The 22,404-nt window shown below is 50.0% G+C and overlaps 1 protein-coding gene across 11 annotated transcripts in view; it reads left to right on the top strand.

Annotated features, from left to right (window-relative positions):
- The window catches only part of AK8 (adenylate kinase 8), a 136,591-nt gene that overhangs the window by 27,578 nt on the left and 86,609 nt on the right, over positions 1 to 22,404 (top strand). For 9 of the 11 annotated variants that reach the window (XM_070799518.1, XM_070799510.1, XM_070799512.1 and 6 more), the window contains one exon: positions 8,535 to 8,591. The exons of the other annotated variants lie outside the window; for them this stretch is intronic. In XM_070799518.1, the coding sequence (XP_070655619.1) occupies positions 8,535 to 8,591 (57 nt within the window). The remainder of the gene's footprint in view (positions 1 to 8,534; positions 8,592 to 22,404) is intronic. 11 annotated transcript variants of the gene reach the window in all.

The raw sequence follows: 22,404 nt of genomic DNA, 5'->3' as shown, positions 1-22,404 counted from the left end.
GCTAAGACACTGGGCTCCTCCTGCGGCACTGGTGAAGGAGTGGCGGCCCACGTCTGCTAAGACACTGGGCTCCTCCCGGGGCACTGGTGAAGGAGTGGCGGCCCACGTCTGCTAAGACACTGGGCTCCTCCCGGGGCACTGGTGAAGGCGTGGCGGCCCACGTCTGCTAAGACACTGGGCTCCTCCCGGGGCACTGGTGAAGGAGTGGCGGCCCACGTCTGCTAAGACACTGGGCTCCCCCCGGGGCACTGCTGAAGGAGTGGCAGTTTCACGGCCTTGCTCTGCATGGTCCTCGGCCTTGTGGGTCTAAATCACGAGACAGCCGCAAGTTACCTGCAGTTTGAGTTTCAAAGTCTGGTCTGAACAGGCGGATTTCCTCTGACTTCAAACTGTTCCCTGTGAGTGGGTGGTCTTCCACCGCCCAGGAATAGGCAGGTGCCCAGAGCTCGGAGGCCAGTCTACATCAGGGGGAAGACACAGGCCAGATAAGTAAATATTTTAGCCTTTGCAGACCATATAGTCTCTGTTGCAATTACTCAACTCTGATGTCATGTGAAAGCAGCCATATGTGATATACAAATGAAAGGGTATGGTTTGTTCCAATAAAACTTTATTTATAAAAACAGGCAGCAGGCTGTAGTTTGCCAATCCGTGTCCTAACTGGTACTTTAACATGATGATAAAAACACTTCTGCTCTGTCTCTTCAGTTCTAAGTAAAAAGCAAACTTCCACCTTCCAGCAATATTAGGAGAAAGCCCACTTAACCATAGACTTTCATGGTAACCAAGTTCCCTCGTTGTGACCCAGCTCCCAAGTCCCCCGGCTTGATTCCACCCACTCTAGTTGAGCGCCCACCGCAGAGATTGCATTGTCCTTCCCGCTGGGACCCTACCCCCTTCCCCAGCACATCTTCCTCCTCAGTCCCCCATGAGCTTGGTGGTCCCCTGGGCTCACCACCTGTCACTGGAGACAGAGTCTCACGTGACCAAAGCAAGTTTGACTGAGAAGGCTTGTGATGGGGCCACAAACACAGGCCCAGGGGAGTTTTAGAAAAGGCAGAGGAACCAGAGATCAAATTGCCAACATCCGCTGGATCATCAAAAAAGCAAGACAGTTCCAGAAAAACATCTATTTCTACCTTATTGACTATGCCAAAGCCTTTGACTGTGTGGATCATAGTAAACTGTGGAAAATTCTGAAAGAGACGGGAATACCAGACCATCTGACCTGCCTCTTGAGAAACCTGTATGCAGGTCAGGAAGCAACAGTTAGAACTGGACATGGAACAACAGACTGGTTCCAAATAGGAAAAGGAGTATGTCAAGGCTGTATATTGTCACCCTGCTTATTTAACTTATATGCAGAGTACATCATGAGAAACACTGGGCTGGAAGAAGCACAAACTAGAATCAAGATTGCTAGGAGAAATATCAATAACCTTAGATATGCAGATGACACCACCCTTGTGGCAGAAAGTGAAGAACTAAAGAGCCTCTTGATGAAAGTGAAAGAGGAGTGTGAAAAAGTTGGCTTAAAGCCCAACATTCAGAAAACTAAGATCATGGCATTTGGTCCCATCACTTTATGGTAAATAGATGGGGAAACAGTGGAAACAGTGTCAGACTTTATTTTTCTGGGCTCCAAAATCACTGCAGATGGTGACTGCAGCCATGAAATTAAAAGATGCTTACTCCTTGGAAGGAAAGTTATGACCAACCTAGATAGCATATTAAAAATCAGAGACATTTTTGCCAACAAAGTCCGTCTAGTCAAGGCTATGGTTTTTCCAGTGGTCATGTATGAATGTGAGAGTTGGACTATAAAGAAAGCTGAATGCTGAAGAATTGATGCTTTTGAACTGTGGTGTTGGAGAAGACTCTTGAGAGTCCCTTGGACTGCAAGGAGATCCAACCAGTCCATCCTAAAGGAGATCAGTCCTGGGTGTTCATTGGAAGGACTGATGTTGAAGCTGAAACTCCAGTACTTTGGCCACCTCATGCGAAGAACTGACTCATTTGAAAAGACCCTGAAAGATTGAGGGCAGGAGGAGAAGGGGATGACAGAGGGTGAGATGGTTGGATGGCATCACCGACTCAATGGATGTGAGTTTGAGGAACTCTGGGAGTTGGTGATGGACAGGGAGGCCTGGCGTGCTGCAGTTCATGGGGTTGCAGAGTCGGACACGACTGAGCGACTGAACTAACTGACTGACTGACTGACTATGCTGTACAATGTATCTTGTGTAGCTTATTTTATAAATGATTGTTTGTGCCTCCTTATCCCCTACCCTGTCTTGTCCCTCTCCCCTCCTCTCTTCCCAGTGGTAACCGCTAGTTTGTTCTCAGTTTCTTCATCGTTACGTTCACTAGTTTGTTACATTTTTTTAGACTCCACATATAAGTGATATCACGGAGAAGGTGGTGGCACCCCACTCCAATGCTCTTGCCTAGAAAATCCCATGGATGGAGGAGCCTGGTAGGCTGCAGTCCATGGGGTCGCTAAGAGTCGGACACGACTGAGCGATTTCACTTTCACTTTTCACTTTCATGCATTGGAGAAGGAAATGGCAACCCACTCCAGTGTTCTTGCCTGGAGAATCCCAGGGACTGGGGAGCCTGGTGGGCCCCGTCTGTGGGGTCGCACAGAGTCGGACATGATGGAAGCGACTTAGCAGCAGCAGCAGCATAAGTGATATGATACAGAATTTGTCTTTCTCTGTCTGACTTATTTCACTTAGCATAATGCCCTCCAAGTCATTCATGTTGCTGCAGATTTCTCTCTTTTTTATGGCTGAGTGATATTCCATTGCATACACGCACCGTATCTTCTTTATCCACTCATCTGTGGAGGGACACTTAGGTTGTTTACCTGTCTTTGCAATTGTAAATAGTGCTGCTATCAGCTTTGGGGTGTATACATCTTTTCAAATTAGTGTTTGGGGGTTTTTTGGATGTATATCCAGGAGTGGAAATACTGGGTCACTTAGTACTTCTATTTTTAGTTTTTTGAGAAGCCTCCATATTGTTTTCCACAGTGGTTGCACCAATTTACATCCATGAGGGCTATTTAAAAACCTAGCTGGGGGGCTGTCCTGGTGGCCCAGTGGTTAAGTCTCCACGCTTCCAATGTATGAAAGCATTCCAGGATGCTTGAATTCGACGCCTGGTCAGGGAACTAGGAGCCTATATACCATGCACCATGACCAAAACAAATAAAATAAAAGCACATCTGGACACGGCGTGGCCGATCAGCAGATTCCACGTGCCAAAAGCCCCTGGCAGCAGAATATCTGCCTGACTGGCTGTGGCCATGAACACATGGGCGGGGAGCACGCCTTCAGTTCCTGCCCCAGTTCCTGGGACTTGTTCGGGAGCCACAGCTACACCCCTGCCGAACTGAAGTCCCGGTGGACGTGGCTCCGTGGTTGGTGCCAGAGTTTCCTACGGGCACTTGTTTGTTCATCCACTTATTCCCGTGTGCACCAAATGCCAAGACTGTGAGCCAAAGAGTGAAAGGCCTGCCCTCAAGGAGCACAGACTCTAGCTGTGGGGAGACAGATGACAAAGCAGACGAGCCGTGAGGTTGGATGTTAGCTAGAGATGGGCGCCTGGGAGGACACGCTTCCGGAAAGAGGGCCCAGCAGACACCCAGAAGAGAGGTGTGTCTAGGAGAAGGGAGGGAGGCCCCTGGGGGACCCTCCCCAGCCCAGACCCCTGAGCTGTGCAGAAGGCCAAGGGCGGGGGGAGGCGTGCTGGGAGGAACGAAAGAGAGGGAGCAGCCACTGTCATGCTGTCGACGACCTTGAACCGACTGACCGGAAGGCCGGGGATCTGGACGCCGAGTGACCCCCAGAGACGCCAGCCTTCCCAACCTCAAAACATTCAAAAGTCTTAATTTGTGAAAGTTACTTATCTAAGTGACTGTTTCCAGGGTGTAAGCGTTCAGCCTAGACTTCAGAGGCATGGAATCGGGAGGTTGGATGGTTGGGTGAGTCTCACTGGTGAGTTAAACCCCCTGGAACCCGTGACACAAAGATCCAGCCACAGTCCAGACACGGGAGCCAGACAATCATATGATTGTCTGTGTAAAGCTTTTTTCATCTCTGTAAGTTACCGAGTCATTGTTTCTGGGGAAAACACGATGGCACTCTGTGATTTTAGCTGGGCATCCCACTTGCCCTTGGTGATCTAGAATAGTCTCTAAACATACATTTAACTCCTATAAGCCTTTCTTGAGCTTATGCAAGCCTGGCTGCACAGCTGCAGCGTGGACAAAGCATGAGACCAGGCATCTCAAGTCCTCCCCAGCAGCTACATCGTTATCAAAGTGGTCAGAACACTTATGACTATTATTAATTAATCATATCATAAGTGATACTACTACTATTTATGTTGTACTATACGACTCTATTGTGCATTATGTTGAACACTTGGTTGAATTAAAACTATTTGTCTTATTAATTATCGTTCTTGTTGTTCACTCGCTGTCTTGTCCCACTCTTTGCGACCCCATGGACTGCAGCACGCCAGGCTTCCCTGTTCCTTCAGTGTCTCCCGGAGTTTGCTCAGATTCATGTCCATCGAGTCGGTGATGCCATCCACCCATCTCATCCTCTGTTGGCCCTTCTCCTCCTGCCCTCAACCTTTCCCAGCATCAGGCTCTTTTCCAGGGAGTCAGCTCTTTGCATCAGGTGGCCAAAGTATTGGACCTGCAGCTTCCGCCTCAGTCCCTCAAATGAATATTCAGGATCACAGCATTGTCGTGGCAAAGAGGCTTGTGTAACTCAGTGAATCTCTGAGCCACGCCATGCAGGGCTACCCGGGACAGACAGGTCATACTGAAGAGTTCTGAAAAAAGTGGCCCACTGGAGGAGGGAATGGCAAATCAGTCCAGTTGTTGCAGCGAGAACCCCACGAACAGTATGAAAAGGCAAAAAGATATAATAGTGGAAGATAATTATCATTATCATTGCTGTTTTGGTAATGGTGGCCGTTGTTGTCTGGACTCCAAACAAAGGCTTGGGAGGCCGGTCTGGCGCCTGGTCCCCTGCGCCTCACCGTGAGGACACAGTGCAGACAGGCTGTGCTTATTACACTGTTGATAGTGACCACTGACTGGGGTCTAGGACTGAGGGCCGTGTTCATGACCTTGTTTAATCTGTGCAGCAGCCCAGTAGAGGCGGGGCTGTCATCGTCCATGTTTTAGGGATGCAGCATCTTAAGGCTTTCAGGGTCTTGCCCAGCGTCCCCACAGTCAGCCCCTGAACCAAGATGTTTTTGGCCCCTCTGTTCTTGTCTGATCATCACTCGGCTGTGTCTCTCCAGCGAGTACCTCACCTCCGTCCGCCTCTGTGTCTCCACTGGGCTCAGACTTGCGCTCTAGAGCTCCTTCTAGCCTGACATTCTGATTCCGATCATGTCCAGGCCATTGTTACCTGCCAAGTAAAGAAATATCTCCTTTAATTTGTTTTAAAATTTCTTCTGAGCTTCCAGGGGCATCCAGTACCTTTTTCATCTCTTCCCAGTGGAGACAGAATTTCAAGAGGAAGAGGTAAGGCGCCTAATTATGTGCTCTGTTTGTTGAGAAACAAAAGAAACCCTCATCCAAAATAAACAGGCTTTCTTGCTTATATGCATATTCATTTGTATGGTAATTATTATTATTTAGCTACGCAGGGACTGGATGGGTAATTCAGAGCACAGAGAGGAGGCAGGGAGCAGTGTTCAGGGAAAAAGATGCAATCACAACCCGCCAGGGTTCTCTGTTAATGTTGCCTTTTTCCCTTTTTTTTTTTTTTGGTCTAATGTAATGCTCTTTGAAGTGACCACCAAATATATTAAAAAAAGAGAAATTAGTGCTTTGTATCGGGATTATCGAAAGCAGGTGGGCGCTACATGTCAGGGACCCATTGCCTTTCCTTTAGGGGCAGCCGAGTTCTTGGAGTCCAAGAGTGCCTGGTGCTTGAGACCGTGTCTGTAGGGCCAGGGGAGCCAAGAAGTGAGGCAGGGGGTTCACGAAGCCTGGCAGAGGCTCAACACCAGAGAGATTCCACACCTCACCGTCACCTCCATAGTCACCTCCGCTGTTGTTGTTTTAATGTGTTTCGTCTTTGATTGTGCCCACTCTTAGTTCCAGCAAGTGGAAACTAGTTCCCTGACCAGGGATGGAACCCAGGCCCCCTGCATTGGGAGCCCAGAGTCTTAGCCACTGGGCCACCAGGCCTCCACTGTTCTTTGGATTACTAAGAAACCCTTTCCCTCTTTGGCCCCTAATCTATCTCCCACAGTGACCAGGGTTTCTTCCTAATCCTTTCTTCATATTGTTTCTGGAGGGCTTGCTTTTCAAAAATGAATGAATTTATTTCTTCACTGCAGAATGTTCAGTTCAGTTCAGTAACTTAGTTGTGTCCGACTCTTTGCAACCCCATGAACCACAGCACGCTAGGCCTGTCTGTCCATCACCAACTCCCAGAGTCCACCCAAACCCATGTCCATCGAGTCAGTGGTGCCATCCAACCATCTCATACTCCGTCATCCCCTTCTCCTCCTGCCCTCAATCTTTCCCAGCATCAGGGTCTTTTCAAATGAGTCAGTTCTTCGCATCAGGTAGCCAAAGTATTGGAGTTTCAGCTTCAACATCGGTCCTCCCAACACTCAGGACTGATCTCCTTTAGGATGGACTTGTTGGATCTCCTTGCAGTCCAAGGGACTCTCAAGAATCTTCTCCAACACCACAGATCAAAGCATCAATTCTTTGGTGCTCAGCTTTCTTTATAGTACAAGTTTCACATCCATATATGACCACTGGAAAAACCATAGCCTTGACTAGACAGGACCTTTGTTGGCAAAGTAATGTCTCTGCTTTTGAATATGCTGTCTAGGTTGGTCATAACTTTCCTTCCAAGGAGTAAGCGTCTTTTAATTTCATGGCTGCAATCACCATCTGCAGTGATTTTGGAGCCCAGAAAAATAAAGTCTGACACTGTTTCCCCATCTATTTCCCATGAAGTGATGGGACCAGATGCCATGATCTTAGCTTTCTGAATGTTGAGCTTTAAGCCAACTTTTTCACACTCCTCTTTCACTTTCATCAAGAGGCTCTTTCTCTTTAGTTCTTCTTCACTTTCTGCCATAAGGGTGGTGTCATCTGCATATCTGAGGTTATTGATATTTCTCCCAGCAATCTTGATTCCAGCTTGTGCTTCTTCCAGTCCAGCGTTTCTCATGATGTACTCTGCATATAAGTTAAATTGGCAGGGTGACAATATACAGCCTTGACATACTCCTTTTCCTATTTGGAACCAGTCTGTTGTTCCATGTCCAGTTCTAACTGTTGCTTCCTGACCTGCATACAGGTTTCTAAAGAGGCAGGTCAGGTGGTCTGGTATTCCCATCTCTTGAAGAATTTTCCACAGTTTATTATGATCCACACAGTCAAAGGCTTTGGCATAGATGTTTTTCTGGAACTGTCTTGCTTTTTTGATGATCCAGCGGATGTTGGCAATTTGATCTCTGGTTCCTCTGCCTTTTCTAAAACCAGCTTGAACATCTGGAAGTTCATGGTTCATGCATTGCTGAAGCCTGGCTTGGAGAATTTTGAGCATTACTTTACTAGCATGTGAGATGAGTGCAATTGTGTGGTAGTTTGAGCATTCTTTGGCATTGCCTTTCTTTGGGATTGGAATGAACACTGACCTTTTCCAGTCCTGTGGCCACTGCTGAATTTTCCAAATGTGCTGGCATATTGAGTGCAGCACTTTCACAGCATCATCCTTCAGGATTTGAAATAGCTCCACTGGAATTCCATCACCTCCACTAACTTTGTTCATAGTGATGCTTCCTAAGGCCCACTTGACTTCACATTCCAGGATGTCTGGCTCTAGGTGAGTGATCACATCATTGTGATTATCTGGGTCGTGAAGATCTTTTTTGTACAGTTCTTCTGTGTATTCTTGCCACCTTTTCTTAATATCTTCTGCTTCTGTTAGGTCCCTACCATTTCTGTCCTTTATTGAGCCCATCTTTTCATGAAATGTTCCGTTGGTATCTCTAATTTTCTTGAAGGATCTTTAGTCTTTCCCATTCTATTGTTTTCCTCTATTTCTTTGCACTGATCACTGAGGAAGGCTTTCTTATCCCTCCTTGCTATTCTTTGGAACTCTGCATTCAAAGGGGTATATCTTTCCTTTTCTCCTTTGCTTTTTGTTTCCCTTCTTTTCACAGCTATTTGTAAGGCAGATTGTTCATACGGTTCAAAATTCAAAATGTTCCCAGTCTTCCTCAAACTCCTGTCCCGCAGCCACCTGGCTCCCCTCCTGGAGAGATGTTGATACTCTCTGGAGAGCATGTTCTTCAGAAGATTATTTTATACTTAGAGAAGTATTTGTCTTTATTTTTTTTTTTTTTTGAGTTATGGTACCAATTTGTTTTTTCATTTTTTAACTGGAGCATAGTTGAGTTCCAATGTTGTGTTAGTTTCAGATGTACAGCAAAGTGATTCAGTTACACATATATGTTTGTTAATTCTTTTTTAGACTCTTTTCTCCTATGGGTTATCACAGAGCACTGAGCAGAGCTCCCTGTGCGACACAGTAGGTCCTTGTTGGTTGTCTGTCCTGTGTGCAGCAGCGTGTTTGTGTCCATCCCAGCCTCCTGATTCATCCTCCCCCCACATCTCCTCTTTGGTGACCGGAAGTTTGCTTTTGATATCTGTAAGTCTGTTTCTGTTTTGTGAATTAGTCCATTTGTATGATTTTTAAAAATCAGATTCCATCTATGAGTGATTTCATACAGTATTTGTCTTTCTCTTTCTGACTTACTTCAAATACTCTCTAGGTCCGTCCATGTTGCTGCAAGTGGCGTTATTTTATTCTTTTTTATGGCTGCACACCACATCTTTGTCCATTCCTCCGTTGATGGACATTTCGGCTGCTTCCGTGTCTTGGCTATTGTGAACAGTGCTGCAATGGACATTGGGTGCATGAATATATGCCCAGAGTGGGATTGCTGGACTGTGTGTGTATGTGTTAATTGCTCAGTCGTGTCTGACTCTTGCAACTCCATGGACTATAGCCCACCAGGTTCCTCTGTCCATGAAATTCTCCAGGCAAGAATACTGGAGTCGGTGGCCATTCCCTTCTCCAGGGGCTCTTCCTGACCCCGGGATCGAGCCCAGTCTCCTATATTGGCAGGCGGGTTCTTCACCACAGAGCAACCAGGGAAGCCTCTGGTGTGGTTGCATTGCATTATCTAAGACTTCACCTTAGCAGATGAGAGAGAAAGCATCTCTGGCTGGCCACTGTGTTGAAGAAGCCTGTGGGGGCCTCCTGGAGGACCCAATGGCAGGCCCCCGCCTCCAGCCAGCAAGGAACTAGAGCCCTCAGTCGCAGAGCAGCATGGAAGGAAGTTCTTCCACAGCCTGAGCTTGGACGCAGTTGGATCTGGAAGCAATTCTTCCCCAGTTTGGCCTCCAGATGCAAGTGCAGTCCCCTGACACTTCGATGGCCAAGAGGCCAGCAGAGAGCCCAGCTCAGCAGTGCTCGGACTCCACATCCATGGGCACCGTGGGGTGGATGTGCGGTTTTAAGCCTACGGTTGTGGTCGTTTGTTACAGAGCAACAGAAAACGAGCACACCACGTTCTCTTCATTGAGACAGCCCGCCGCTCCTGCCTCGTGGCTGGCCAGCTGCTTCTTGATTCTTAGTCTCCGGGCAGAGTCCCTTGTTCAGGCAGACTGTTGCATGAGCCCACAGCACCCTTCTCTTCTCTGTGAGCTCTGTGAAGGCAAGGTCCCATCTGTGCCAGTCATCACAGAATCCCACAGCAACTCCCATGGTACCTGGGTACAGACTCAGGAAATATCTATGAAATGAATGAACAAGGGAATGCCATTCACATAATTCCATGAAATCTGTTCCCAACTTGCTGTTGGCCCAAGGAGGGGAAGGTGTTTAAAATCCATCAAGCCTGCTCTGTGGAATGTGAATGTTCTAGTTTTGTCGGTAGGAATAGATGATTACGTCTGGAGATTATTTTCCATTATCAGTGCTTTCAAGGCTCATGTTTGGTGTGGTCTTCTCTAGCTTGACCAGGCTCAGCCAGTGCGCCACCAGGACCGGGGTTCCAGTGTTTGGGAACCTGCCTTCGCTTGGGGCTTGGCATCCTGTGCTGAGGCTCCCTGTGTCCTCCTTGTCTCTAATCGACTGTGACAAGGACAGGCCACTCAGACACTTGATTTTGAAATAGTAAATAACAGCATTTCGTAGAAGTCTCTGTGCCTGGTGGATGAATTTCAGTTTGTCTCACCAACTTTCTTAAAAACAAATTTCTTGAAAATATTCGTGCCTAAAACCTTTTCTGAAAGGGGAAACTGAGGCCCAGATGGGGGAAGGGCTTAGCCTAGATCAGGGACCCGTGGGCCAGGATAGGTGTGACCGCCCTCTCCTGGCTGCCAGGCCAGGCTCTAGCCCAGGACTCAGTGAGCTTGTGCTGGCTCTTTGACAAAGGCATGTCCGTGTCCTCAGGACCAGACCGAGTCGGAATGTGACTGTCCGGACGTATCTGGTCCAGGAGGGAAAGAAGAAATGTTTGCATGTAGGGTCAGCCGCCTCCCCCACCTGTGGGGAGGGAACGGGTGTGACCGATTGTAAAGGCTCATCAGACAGTGGTGTTTCATCACCCTGAAAAGGCAGAGGCCTCCGCAGATGGCTCATGTCCACCTCTGCTGGCCCTCGCATACCTGGGCTGGGGGTGGCAGCAGGACCTGGCGGGGGGCATCTGCTCAGGCCCCGGTGTGGCTGGATGTGGGCGCCCTGGGGCTGCAGGTAGGCCGAGAGGGCTCTGGGGGGTGCAGCCCAGTGTACAGCCCCGAGCCTGGCCTGAGGCCCATGAGGCAGGGTTACCTGCTTTCCTGGTGAGGTGAATGGACAAGAGCAGCAGGAAGCTGCCTCCTCCGCGGTCTCCCTGGGCGCTAGGGTGGGGCCTCTGCTCTCCAGGTCCTGTGGGCTCCAACCCATCAGTGAGCCCGCAGCGTGATCCCAGAATTGTTGTTCCGGTGAGTTCTGCAGCGTCCTGCACCTATGAGGATGAGAGCTAGCAGTTAATTGTAGGGCCTGGGGGTCAAACAGCGACATCTCAGAGCCAGTTGGAGCCTCCCCGCCCTGGCTTCTGTCCACATGCCGCGGCTTTTCTTCCCTCCTCTGAACTGCCACGTGGGCTGGAGTTCCAGGGCTCCAGAGGTTAGGGTTGCTTCTTGCCGGGCGTCAGGCCAGAAGCCCCTGCAGGCTGGGTCGGGCTGGGCAGCAGCCTTTAGTGGGAGTGAGGCAGGGGTCAGCATGCTGGGGGCTCCTGTGGCAGCCAGCGCCCTCCACAGTCGTGCTCCATGTCACAGCACCTCTCCTTTCCGTTTCCCAAACCAGGGTGCTTGGAGTCCCGCCCACCGAGTGGATAGCCCACCCTGATAGCACAGACTCACCTGTTGTATCTGTGTTTCCCCGCACCCCTCCCCCAGGGTGGCCAAGCAGAGGCCTGCGTTCAGGGTGCTGAGTTCTAACCATCATCTCCTCATCCCCAGCCCTGGGTCAGGAAGTCTTCCCAATGCCCCCACCAAAAGCAAAGGCCCAAAAAGCAGAACCTGTCGCCCCCAGGACTGTGGTTTGTTCAATGGGACAGGCCAGACTTCAATAGCCAGGCCCCGACTTCAGCGAGTTCAGAAAATGCCACCGTGCCTCAGGACTCGTCGGCCTCTGGGATGGTGGCGAAGATCGGGAAGGAGGCAAACGAAGGCCAGAACCAAGCCCTGCGTGGGTGCTGGGGCCACAGTGGGTCCATCAGGAGGAAGGTACATTCGCGGTTCACCAGCCTTTCCCTGCACACGCTGGGGGAGTCACCGCCACACTTGTGCGATCTGGACCACCGTCCTGTGAGGTTTCTACACCCAAGACTCCTGGGCACTACTGTGCGGCAGGGAGCATCCTCGGTCCTGTGGGGGACAACAGAATGAAGGAACCGGTGCCCGCTTTCACGGGCCGGCACTAGCGGTGCAGGCAGGCCTTTAGCACTGATTCCTCCTGCTGTGCAGAGCAGGAAGCTGCAGCACCCAAACCCGCTGCTGATGTAAAGGAAAGACACGTGTGTTGCCTGGAGGAGAAACCGCTCGCTCTTCCAGACAGATGTCCTGCAAGTTCAGTGTCTGCTCCACGTCATCTCCCTCCTTAAACTGGAGTGACGTCGCTGAAGGCAAACCTCTGACCACACCCCCTGCTTGGAGAAAATCCCCAAGGCAGACTGGAAGGGGGGTCGTCCCCCACCCCCAGTGACCAATGCCAGGTGGAGACCTTTCCTTTACAGAAAATGGCAAGCGAGCCTTTGCGTTCACAGGTTAACTTCTTTTTGAAAGTGAAAGTCGCTCAGTTGTGACCGACTCTTTGTGACCCCATGGACTATACAGTCCATGGAATTCTCCAGGCCAGAATACTGGAGTGGGTAGCCTTTCCTTTATCCAGGGGATCTTCCCAACCTAGGGATTGAACCCAGGTTTCCCACGTTGCAGGCGGATTCTTTACCAGCTGAGCCACAAGGGAAGCCCAAGTATACTGGAGTGGGTAGCCTATGCTTTCTCCAGGGATCTTCCCGACCCAGGAATCAAACCGGAGTCTCCTGCATTGTAGGCAGATTCTTCTTTTTAATCTCATTCAATATACTGGAGACATTCAGTTATTTCATGAGAAAGGAAGTGATGCTGGAGCATACTTTTTTTAAAGGTTTTTTTTTTTAATTTGATGTGGACCATTTTAAAAGTCTTTACTGAATTTGTTGTAGTGTTGCTTCTGTTTTATGTTTTGGTTTTCTGGCCGAGAGGCGTGTGGTATCTTAGCTTCCCCCTCCGGCGATGGAACTCATGTTGCCTGCATTGGAAGGCGAAGTCTTAACCACCGGACCACCAGGGAAGTCCTGCATACTTTTGACTGTGGAACCAAAAGTTTAAAATTTACTTCGCAGGTTTCTAGAGTCTTGTTTATTTTTTCCTCTTTGCTCTCAGATTTATGCTTCCCTGCCCATAACGGGAGTCCGTATTTTATGGTTGAAATGCTGTTGGAGCGGAGGAGCCCGATTCTGGTCTGCAGAACCACCCGCTGTTTGTTTTATTTCTCCTGGCGGTGTCATTGGGCTGGCATTAATTACCGGGTTCCTGTCCTCCGACAGAGGGAATGCAGAATTTTCCTGGCGTTGTTCTGATGCTCACGCGTTGGTAGATGTCACCCGCAGCCTCTGAGGAGTGCGGGTTTATTGATCCACAGCTTTGCTGAGGCCCAGGGCTGTGTGTTCCTCTTATCCACACGCAGCCAGGATGGCGGGGCCTCCGAGGGCGGGTCTGAACTCCACTCGGAAAACTTCTGGCGTGCAGCGCTGTGCAGCAGGGCTCTGGGGGCCAGGGTGGGTGCGGGTGGAGCCCGGTGAGGATCCCCTCGTGGGTCCCTTGCTTGTGGGTATTTCTGGACCCTTTGTGGTGTGACGTCAGGCTTGTTGGTGGCACATGTGGCCCCCCTGTCTGCACGCTGAGCAGCAGTGTCCGGGTGCTGTGTGGGCAGCACGTCCTGATGCTCTCAGGACCCCTCTCGCTGCCGTCGGGAAGGAAGAAGAGATGACTGCAGTGCGGGGCAGAGCCCAATGTTCTAGCCCCAGAGAGCGCTGGAGAGGCCCAGTGGTACTGGAGACAGGACTGGACTTGGGCCCACCAGCCATGTCGCCCTTGGCTGGATGATGGATCCAGAGGCTGCAGCAGGGGGCCGGCCCCACCCAAGAGCTGGAAACGGCCCACAGGAGGGCGGCGCCAAAGGGCACCCTCAGTTCCCCAGTGCCAGGCTCTTGGTGTGACTTAGTTTTCCGGTCAGGGGTCAACCCAGAAAAGCATGGCATGTGCCCGAGGCTGGGAACGGCGCCAGCTGCCGTCGTCCGTCCGTACCTACCATCAGCCAGACCTCGGGCCGGCAGTTCCCGCCCGTCACGGCACCTCACCCTGAACCCCAGGGCGATGATGCTGATAAAGTCAGCATTATCCCCGCTTTGCAGATCAATTGTTATGGCTGTTACGTGCGGGTCCGGGGTCCCAGCTGGCTCAACATTGTCATTCAGAGCATGTTTTAAGAATTGCAGAAACTAAAATGATTGATTTTTAGCTATAATCTGTAACATATTAACTACCTCCAATTTGAATTATACATACTACTGACAACCACTCCAGTGTTCTTGCCTGAAAAGTCCCACAGACAGAGGAACCTGGCGGACTACAGTCCAATGAGTCTCAAAGAGTCCAACACGACTGAGCCCAGCACAGGACACGCTTATAATGTTAATTATAAATAAACATATTGGTTAGAATACCAGAGCATATGTGCATATGTTTTTCAGTGTGCTTTTGACTTGTTGAGGCTGTGTGGAATTCACTAGGCTCTCAACTGATGAAGTCTCGTTCTCCGGAGTAGGCCCCGTCGCATTCTCCTTCCGACACTTGGTCAGGTTGGGTTTTTCCTGGAGCAGCACCCTAGGGTCTAGTCTCTGGCAGCAGACCACGGGCCTGAGTTGAGATGAGCTTAGAAAGGGTGGAAAGTGGTCTGGGCTTCCTCGTGGGTTGAGAGTGAATGTCCCAGGGCACTGAGCCCGAGGAAGAAGGTGGTTCCGACTGGGACGGAGGGAGTGAGAGGCGGCAGGGCCCGGCGTCCACGGAGCCCAGGTGACTCCTTAGACCTCGCCTCTCTCTCTCTCCTTTCCAAATCCACTGATCCAGGCGTGGCTCAGAGCCAGGCAGCCAGCCCCTCAGCTCCCACCCCTCCCTTGGAGCTGGCGCTCTCTCCCCCTCGTCCTGGGGCCTGAGAAGCTTGCTGGGTGCCGGAGGCTGGGAAGAGCCCAAGCTGCTGAAGGAAGTGACACGGACATGCCAGGGACCGCGGGACAGAGGAAAGTGACCCATGGCGGCCGCCCCCACCGAGGTAGGGGGTGAGGGGACAGCTGCTCCTGGTGGAGGTGGGCCCTGAGCGTCAGCCAGAGTCCTGCCCGCCTCTCCCGGCCTGAAGCGGCAGCCTTGTAATCAGCTGCGTGGAGACGCGGCCTCTCTGTTTTGTGGAAACGCCCATGCTCCTGCACCACAAGTTGTTCTTAGCGGGGAGAAAGGCGCCTGCTCCGGGTCGGGTGCTGGTCATCCCGCTTCTTGTTAATAATCCGACGCAGTCACTGCAGGGACTTTTTCTTAGAGGGTCTGACTGCCCCCATTTTGCAGTCGAGGATACTGAGACTCAGGTTTTGGGTAATTCATGATCACAAGGCTACAGGCTTAGAGCCGTGGCCAGTGCTTTCCCTGCCCCAAGGGTGGGTGTGGGGGTCCCAGGACAAGGGGGAGGGAGCTGCAGCTCGAGGAGGAAGTGGAAATCAAGGGGCTGGCTGCTTGGCTCAGAGCCGCACCTGCATCAGTGGATTTGGAATGGAGAAGGAGAGATGAGGTCCGAGGAGCCACCTGGGGTCAGTGGAGTCTGGGCTTGCAACTTCTGAGAATGAAGCCAGGACTCTAGGCAGACACGCACACCCAGCTTGGACCCAGCACTCGACCTTCAGGGTGCCCTTTGGAATGCCCTGGGAGAGGAGTCATTTCAGGTGTTGATCAGACCTGGTAAATGTAAACCCCCACCAAGCTCTGCCCCCACTGCCTGGTGGGGGTTTCCCTCTTCTTTTCATGATTTTGGGGAGCTGGCAGAATCTCATAGGAGAATCAGTCTGCAGGGTTGCAAGTAAATTATGATGTTTTCATGTGCAAAGACCCTCAGAGGCAGGACAGTCCCTCTTCCTGGTTGATGCCTTTTTCCCTGCGTAATTATGAACAGCGGGCTGTTTACTCTCAAAATGTCTTTGTTAAACCATAATTGTCTTTGCTAGAAGTTACCTCTTCCAATCCTCTTATTTTATAGGTGATATTCAGTGCCTTGCACAGTCCACAACCAATTAGAAAAGAGCCCTATGTGACCAGAGTTGGGTCAGCCAGATTTGGGGGTAGGTAGTTGAATGAACGAGTGACCGATCACCCCCAGGGCTGCCTAGCGGATAAGCCCTCCAACCAAGGGCTTCTGAACTTTTTGGTATGAAAACACAGTGTTCTGCACACAGCATGGATAAATGTGCTAGTGGGTGAATGGATGGATGGACAGGAGAATGAAGGGGCCCTCAGGCTTGTTTCCCACATGTTGGCTCCTGACTGTGATTTCAGGGGTGCAGGCTCCCCTGGGCGGCCCCCAGTCAGTCTCTGGCAAACAGATCACCGGGAGCGGGTCTGCACTAGGCCACAGTCCACTAGACTCCCTCACTTTCAGCGAAACGTGTTTTTCCCAAGTCTTCGTTAATTAGAAAGCTTTTCTCAGTTCATATCCAGAACGCCAGTTAGTGCTCTTTCCAAGAGATTGCCTTTTCATTTATTTTACTTTATTATTTTGGCTCTGCGGGTCTCTGTTGTGGCAGACAGGCTTTCTCTAGCTGCGGTGCATGCGGGCTTACTTGCCCAGCGGAGTGTGGGATCCTTGCTCCTGGCCCAGGGATCAAACGTGAATCCCCCGCATTGCAAGGCGGATTCTTAACCACTGGACCACCAGGGAAATCCCTGAGACTGTCTTTTTAAATGAATTCTTTATATTAATTTCTACAGTCCTAAGTGGGATGCCTTCTTGAAAGGGGGTAGAGGGAAAGAACAGAATTCGTCTTGGTCAGAATTATAATGACAGTAGTAAAACCAGTTAGCAGCCTGGGCTGTTTCTTCATCGCCAGGCACCGTGCTTGTTTTCTCATTGTTTGTCTGGCTGTACTCCTCATTTAGTCATCCCGGCAGCTGTGGGGTAGATGGTTGTTAGTGTCCCCATTTTGCAGAGAAGGAGAGCAAGGCCCAGAGGTGTTGAAAGTCATGGCTAGCAGTGGTAGAGGCTGATTCCCGAGGCTCTGCTCTTCAGCACCACAGTAAACTGACATCCTGATGGGCTCATCTTATTTCTGAAGAGACGAGTCTACACCACAGGCAGGCTCTAAAGGGTTTGGAAGGAACAGACCCGTTAACTGGATGGTGTCGAGGTAGCCACTTTTTGTGCTTTCAACCACTGCCCACTGTGTCTGAACCCGGAAACTAAACGTGATTCAGCAAAGCAAGTTTCTCTGCAGTGGGTCATCTCAGCATCCTCCCAGGTGAGGAGCTGCGGTGGAACTGGTCCGTTTTTATGTGAATTTGATTTTAAAACATTTTTTAGCTATTTGGGAACAACAACAACAAAAAAAAACAAACCCCTGGAGAAGACTCTTGAGAGCCCCTTGGACAGCAGGGAGATCAAACCAGTCCATCCTAAAGGAAATCAGCCCTGAATATTCTTTGGAAGGACTGATGCTGAAGCTGAAGCTGACTTTGGCCACCTGACATGAAGAACTGACTCATTGGAAAAGACCCTGATGCTGGGAAAGACTGTAGGCAAAAGGAGAAGGGGACGACAGAGGCTGAGATGGTTAGATAGCATTACTGACTCAGTGGACATGTATCTGAGCAAACTCCAGCAGACAGTGGAGAACAGAGGAGCCTCGCGTGCTGCAGTCCACGGGGTTGCAGAGTCAGAAACGGCTTAGCGACTGAACAACAACAACAACAACAAAAACCTCTTAAGCATTCACATCTGTGTTTTACCGAATTTCAGCACCCTGGAGATCAGTGGCTTTTAACCAGCGGGACCCAGGAGTATGGATTTTCCCAGATTCGTGTTTGTTTAGAAAACCATCAGGCATGTGTCACTGATTTGCCAAGATAGGTGGAACCCGGCTCCGTCGGTTACTTGGAAACACCTCTCCCACACACCTCAGCCTGTCTGAACACAGGCACTGAAGACGGCTGGGCAGAGCCTCGTGGGGCTGCCAAGCCAGCGAGCAGGCGAGTTCCAGAGCAGCCCGCTCGCTGCAGGGTGTGCCAGTCAGGGGCACCGGCAGGCGTTGCCTATTGTTTGAGATTAAACTTCAAAGTCGAACTTCCCGCTAGTCATCTCTCAGATGAGTTGAATATGGAAGCCGTCCTAAGATGCCATGGCAGGCTAAGATTGGCATGTTTCTGTCTGAACCAGAGGAACCAATACTGGCTCAACGTCATGTCAACTTTTTTGTAACCATCAAAATACTCTCATCTTTCTCACCAGTTGTCTTGAAACACATCAGTTTCCCAAACTGGATCTTTTAATATGCATTTCTTTTCTGGCTGATCAAAATCTCCTTTCCGCCCTCTTCTAGACAGTGGGGAAACTGTACAACATTTCACCAGAAAAAAGTGAGGGAGGTGGCAGGCCTACGAGGCATCTTGTAACATGTCCCCGATTCAGACTTTGAGCTGAGTGATCTGATTGATCAGACACAAACCTTCAGCCTCAGATTGCCTCCCTGGGACTTGACAAATTGGCCTCCGGCTCCAGGGAACCCCTAGGATAGAGCCTCCAGAGCCTGCAGTCAGAGCTGGGAGCAGGAATCAGGGTGTCCTCCGGAGAACCCAGGGGAGCGCCCCTACTCTGGTCTTTGGAGAAGAGAGGAGGAGACAAAAGCACCGCATCAAACAGGCCAAGGGCTCAGAGGGCAAGAGTCCTGTGGTGTGAAGTTGCTAATTGCACTTTAATAATAGTCAGGAGGGCAGGAGAGGCCAGTGTTCACACAGAGTGGGCCGCGCTCTGCGGGGGCCCCCCGCCACATTCCCTGGGCTGGCGGGCTGCTTTGCTTTCCCTTTTTTTTTTTTTTTTCCATCTGTGACATCTGCTCGGTGCTTGTCCCTCCTCTGATACCGAACCCCACGCAGCTGTGCAGACCTCCAGCTCTGTGCCGGAGCAGGAGTGCCCTGAGCATACGGCCTTTTTGATGTGTGATAAAACAGAAGCGAGCCACGGGGGTATGGCGAGCGAAGGCCTCGGAATATCAATTAGCCTGCTTGGAACAAAGCTGCGGCTCCGGAGCAGCAGAATAGACATTTCACTGAAGTGTCAGGAAGACGGATAACGTATTCTAATTAGGGACTGACTGCTACCTCGGCATCCAGCCGCTCCTGGAAGTCAGACCCACGACCCTCACGACGCAGCTCACCAGCATCCCATCACGGCGGGGTGCGGATGCTGCTGACTGATGGATGACTTCCTGCTTTGCCAGAATTTGCGGCCAGTAGCTTGCTCTCAACCAGAATTGCTGTTTCCCCTCGAAAGTGTGCTCCGTTTGCCACCGGGCAGTTGCAAATAACCTCTACAAAGGGAGGAGCTCTGGGGGACTTCCCTGGTGGTCCAGTGGCTAAGACTCTGCGCTCCCCCGACACCCCCGAGTTTGACCCCTGGTCAGGGAACTAGATGCCACATAACACATCCTGAGGGTTCACGTGCCACAAGTAAAATCGCCATGTGCCGCAACTGAAGGCCCCACGTGCTGCAACAAAGATGGAAGACCTCCATGCAGCAGCTAAGACCTGGCACAGCCGCATGAATGTGCGGCTTTAAAAAGCAGCGAGCGGGGAAGAGCGCTGGGAAAGGTCTTTTCCAGGCACGAAGCCTGGGGCTTCCATCTCGAGGACGCTCCACGAGCCACACTCCCTGATGTAGAGGCCTGGGTCATTGTAGCCTTCCTTCCCAGGCGAGCTGAGGCTGGGACTAGCAGGGTGTGGGAGCCACCTTAAGAGGTCAACACATGATGTGATAGAGTGACTGGGTGACTCCTTAAGACTGGCTCCTCAGAGAAGGCCTTTCTGAGGAAGCAGCGTGCAGGCTGAGATCTGAATGCTGAGATGTAAGGATGATGGGGAAGGGGAAGGAGGTGTGTCCCCCAGGGACCTCGTTTCTTTGCACCTTGGGTGATTGGACCATCTCCCTGAGTCTGGAAGCGTAGACCCGGAGAGCCAAGGTGGCCTGGGATTCGCTTCGAGCCCCCCCGCCGCCCCGCCTTCTCCCTCCTTAAATGTCACGTCTGCACCAGGATGACGCAAGAGCGAGGCCAGCTAATTAGGAAGATGTTCCTCACTTTGCTGCACTTTCCCTGTGTAATTGGAAGGCCCGCTTTCTCCAGTCGGCGAGAGCTGTTTCCCTGAATAGTTCTAAAAGCTTTGGACCACATACTGATATCAGCTGCAAATTTATGGGTGAGATTATAATGATTGCTCAGTAATGCAATATTAAAAACGGAGGTCTTTCTCGGTGCTGAGCGAAGGCGGAGTTCCACCCTCCTTTCAGCTTCAAAACCGGGATTTGAAACAGAATTACCCGCCCCAGTCCTAGAAGAAGTGGTCAGTGGGCTCCAGCTCCCTCCCTTCCAGATACGGTAAAAATGAAGGGGTCTGAAAGTAGCCAAAGTTCAGAACATTTGGGTTCGGCTTTCAGAACCGTAAGTTGAAGGGGCGGGTTTCAGACCCCACACCTCCTGGTTCCTGTAGGGTGCACACATACGTAGGTGTTTGCTTTTTTTAAGAGCTGCAGCCAACACTTGGCTGGCTATAACAAGGACTTGAGGGAGCAAAAGGCTGTTAAAAATCTTGGTTTCTATTTTTTTTTTTTCACTTTTGCTTCATTAGTTCTAGAATCCAGGGCCTCCGTGGCTGCGTGTTCTCCTGCATAATTTAAGAAATTAATGAAAGCGTGCCTGATTTTTCCAACACTCTTTACTCTGTAAATTTGTTTAGCTTTTTTTTTTTTAACTGTCAGTTGAGGCTACTGGAGCCTAAACATTTCAATATTGAAAAAATGTGACCCTGTCCCCTTTTTTTAAAGAAAGACATGACTTGCCCTCAACCGCGTGGTGTTCTATACATCAGGTGTTATGAGTTACAAGTGACCTTGAGTCTGAGTTTATCCCATTAGTCCATCTCTGACCTTAAAGCAACCAAGTTCTTATCATTGTTGAGAGGGCGGGGCCTATGGCAGGGGGGAGCCCCCTTCTGGGAGCCAGCCTCAGAAACCTGAGCAGCTGCTTGGGGTTGCCTGACACCTCTCACCGCAGAATGGAGATCTAAGGGGGACCCAGTTTTTTGGGGCAGGAGCACGCTATGTCCCCCCTTGCCTGGTAAATGAATAAAGCTATGCTTTTTTACTGTACCTCCCCGAAAGGAAGGCAGACCTGAGATAATCAGTGGCTTTATTTCACCCTTCCAAATCTTGCTTTATCTGACCATCAAGTTGAGGGCATTAAATAGTAGATATGTGAGGGCTTCCCAGGTGGCTCAGTGGTAAAGAAGATCCCCTGGAGAAGGAAATGGCAACCCATTCCAGTGTTCTTGCCTGGGAAATCCCATGGACAGAGAGGTCTGGCGGGCTACAGTCCATGGGGTCATAAGACCCGGATACGACTGAGCAACTGAGACACATGTATAACTCTAGGCTCAAGGGACTTGAAAAGACTCTAGAAATTGTTTAATGTGAATATTATTGGGGGACATCAAAAAAAGAGAAAAACAACATAAACAAATGGGAAGATATATTTTTTTTGTCACGTGACTTACAGAATCTTAGTTCCTTGCCCAGGAATCGAACCTGGAGCCCTGTCAGGTAGAGAGCTGCGTCATAACCACTGTACTACCAGGGAATTCCCAGGAAGATGTTTTGACATGATATTGTAAAAATGTCCATCCTCCATAAATTAATCTCTATATTTAATGTCATTCCCAACCTTGTAGAATTTATATTTTTGGAACTTAACAAAATAGTCTTCTGTTTACCTGGAGGAACAAATGTAAAAAAAAAAGAAAGAAAATGAAAGAGGAGCATCTCCTACTAGATAGAACAATAAATTATAAAACAGCAGTAATTTAAACAGTGTGAGTCTGACACAAGAGTCTACAGGTAGAAAGATGCCAGAACCAACATCACACCGACATGTAGACTGTGTTAAAATTTTTTTCTATTTAGAGGGAAGAGGGGCTTCCCTTGCAGCTCAGTTGGTAAAGAATCCACTGGCAATGCAGGAGACCCAGGTTCAATTCCTGGGTCTGGAAGATCCCCTGGAGAAGGAAATGGCAACCCACTCTAGTATTCTTGCCTGGAAAATCGCATGGACAGAGGAGCCTGGCCAGCTATCCATGGGGTCACAAGAGTCAGACATGACTCAGCGACTAAACCAACAGAGGGAAGAGGACAGGCTGTTTCACAGATGACCCTGGGATAGATGGAAATCCACATAAAAATGGTCAGGTCAGGCCCACATCATTTTTGAAAAAAAAAAAAAAAAATCTGGCTCTATTAAATATACTATTTCAGGGTAAAGAGTTAAACTGTTAAGAGAACACAGTTTAAATGCAGGTGAATATTTACCAGCTTTTACAGTGACAAGGGCCTTTTTATACATCCACTCAACACCAGAATCTGAAGAAAACAGCACTGATTGATTTGGCCATAA

Source organism: Bos indicus, chromosome 11 (genome assembly GCF_029378745.1).
Source record: "Bos indicus isolate NIAB-ARS_2022 breed Sahiwal x Tharparkar chromosome 11, NIAB-ARS_B.indTharparkar_mat_pri_1.0, whole genome shotgun sequence".
Taxonomy (NCBI): Eukaryota; Metazoa; Chordata; class Mammalia; order Artiodactyla; family Bovidae; genus Bos; species Bos indicus.
This window is presented reverse-complemented; position numbering and strand designations above follow the sequence as displayed.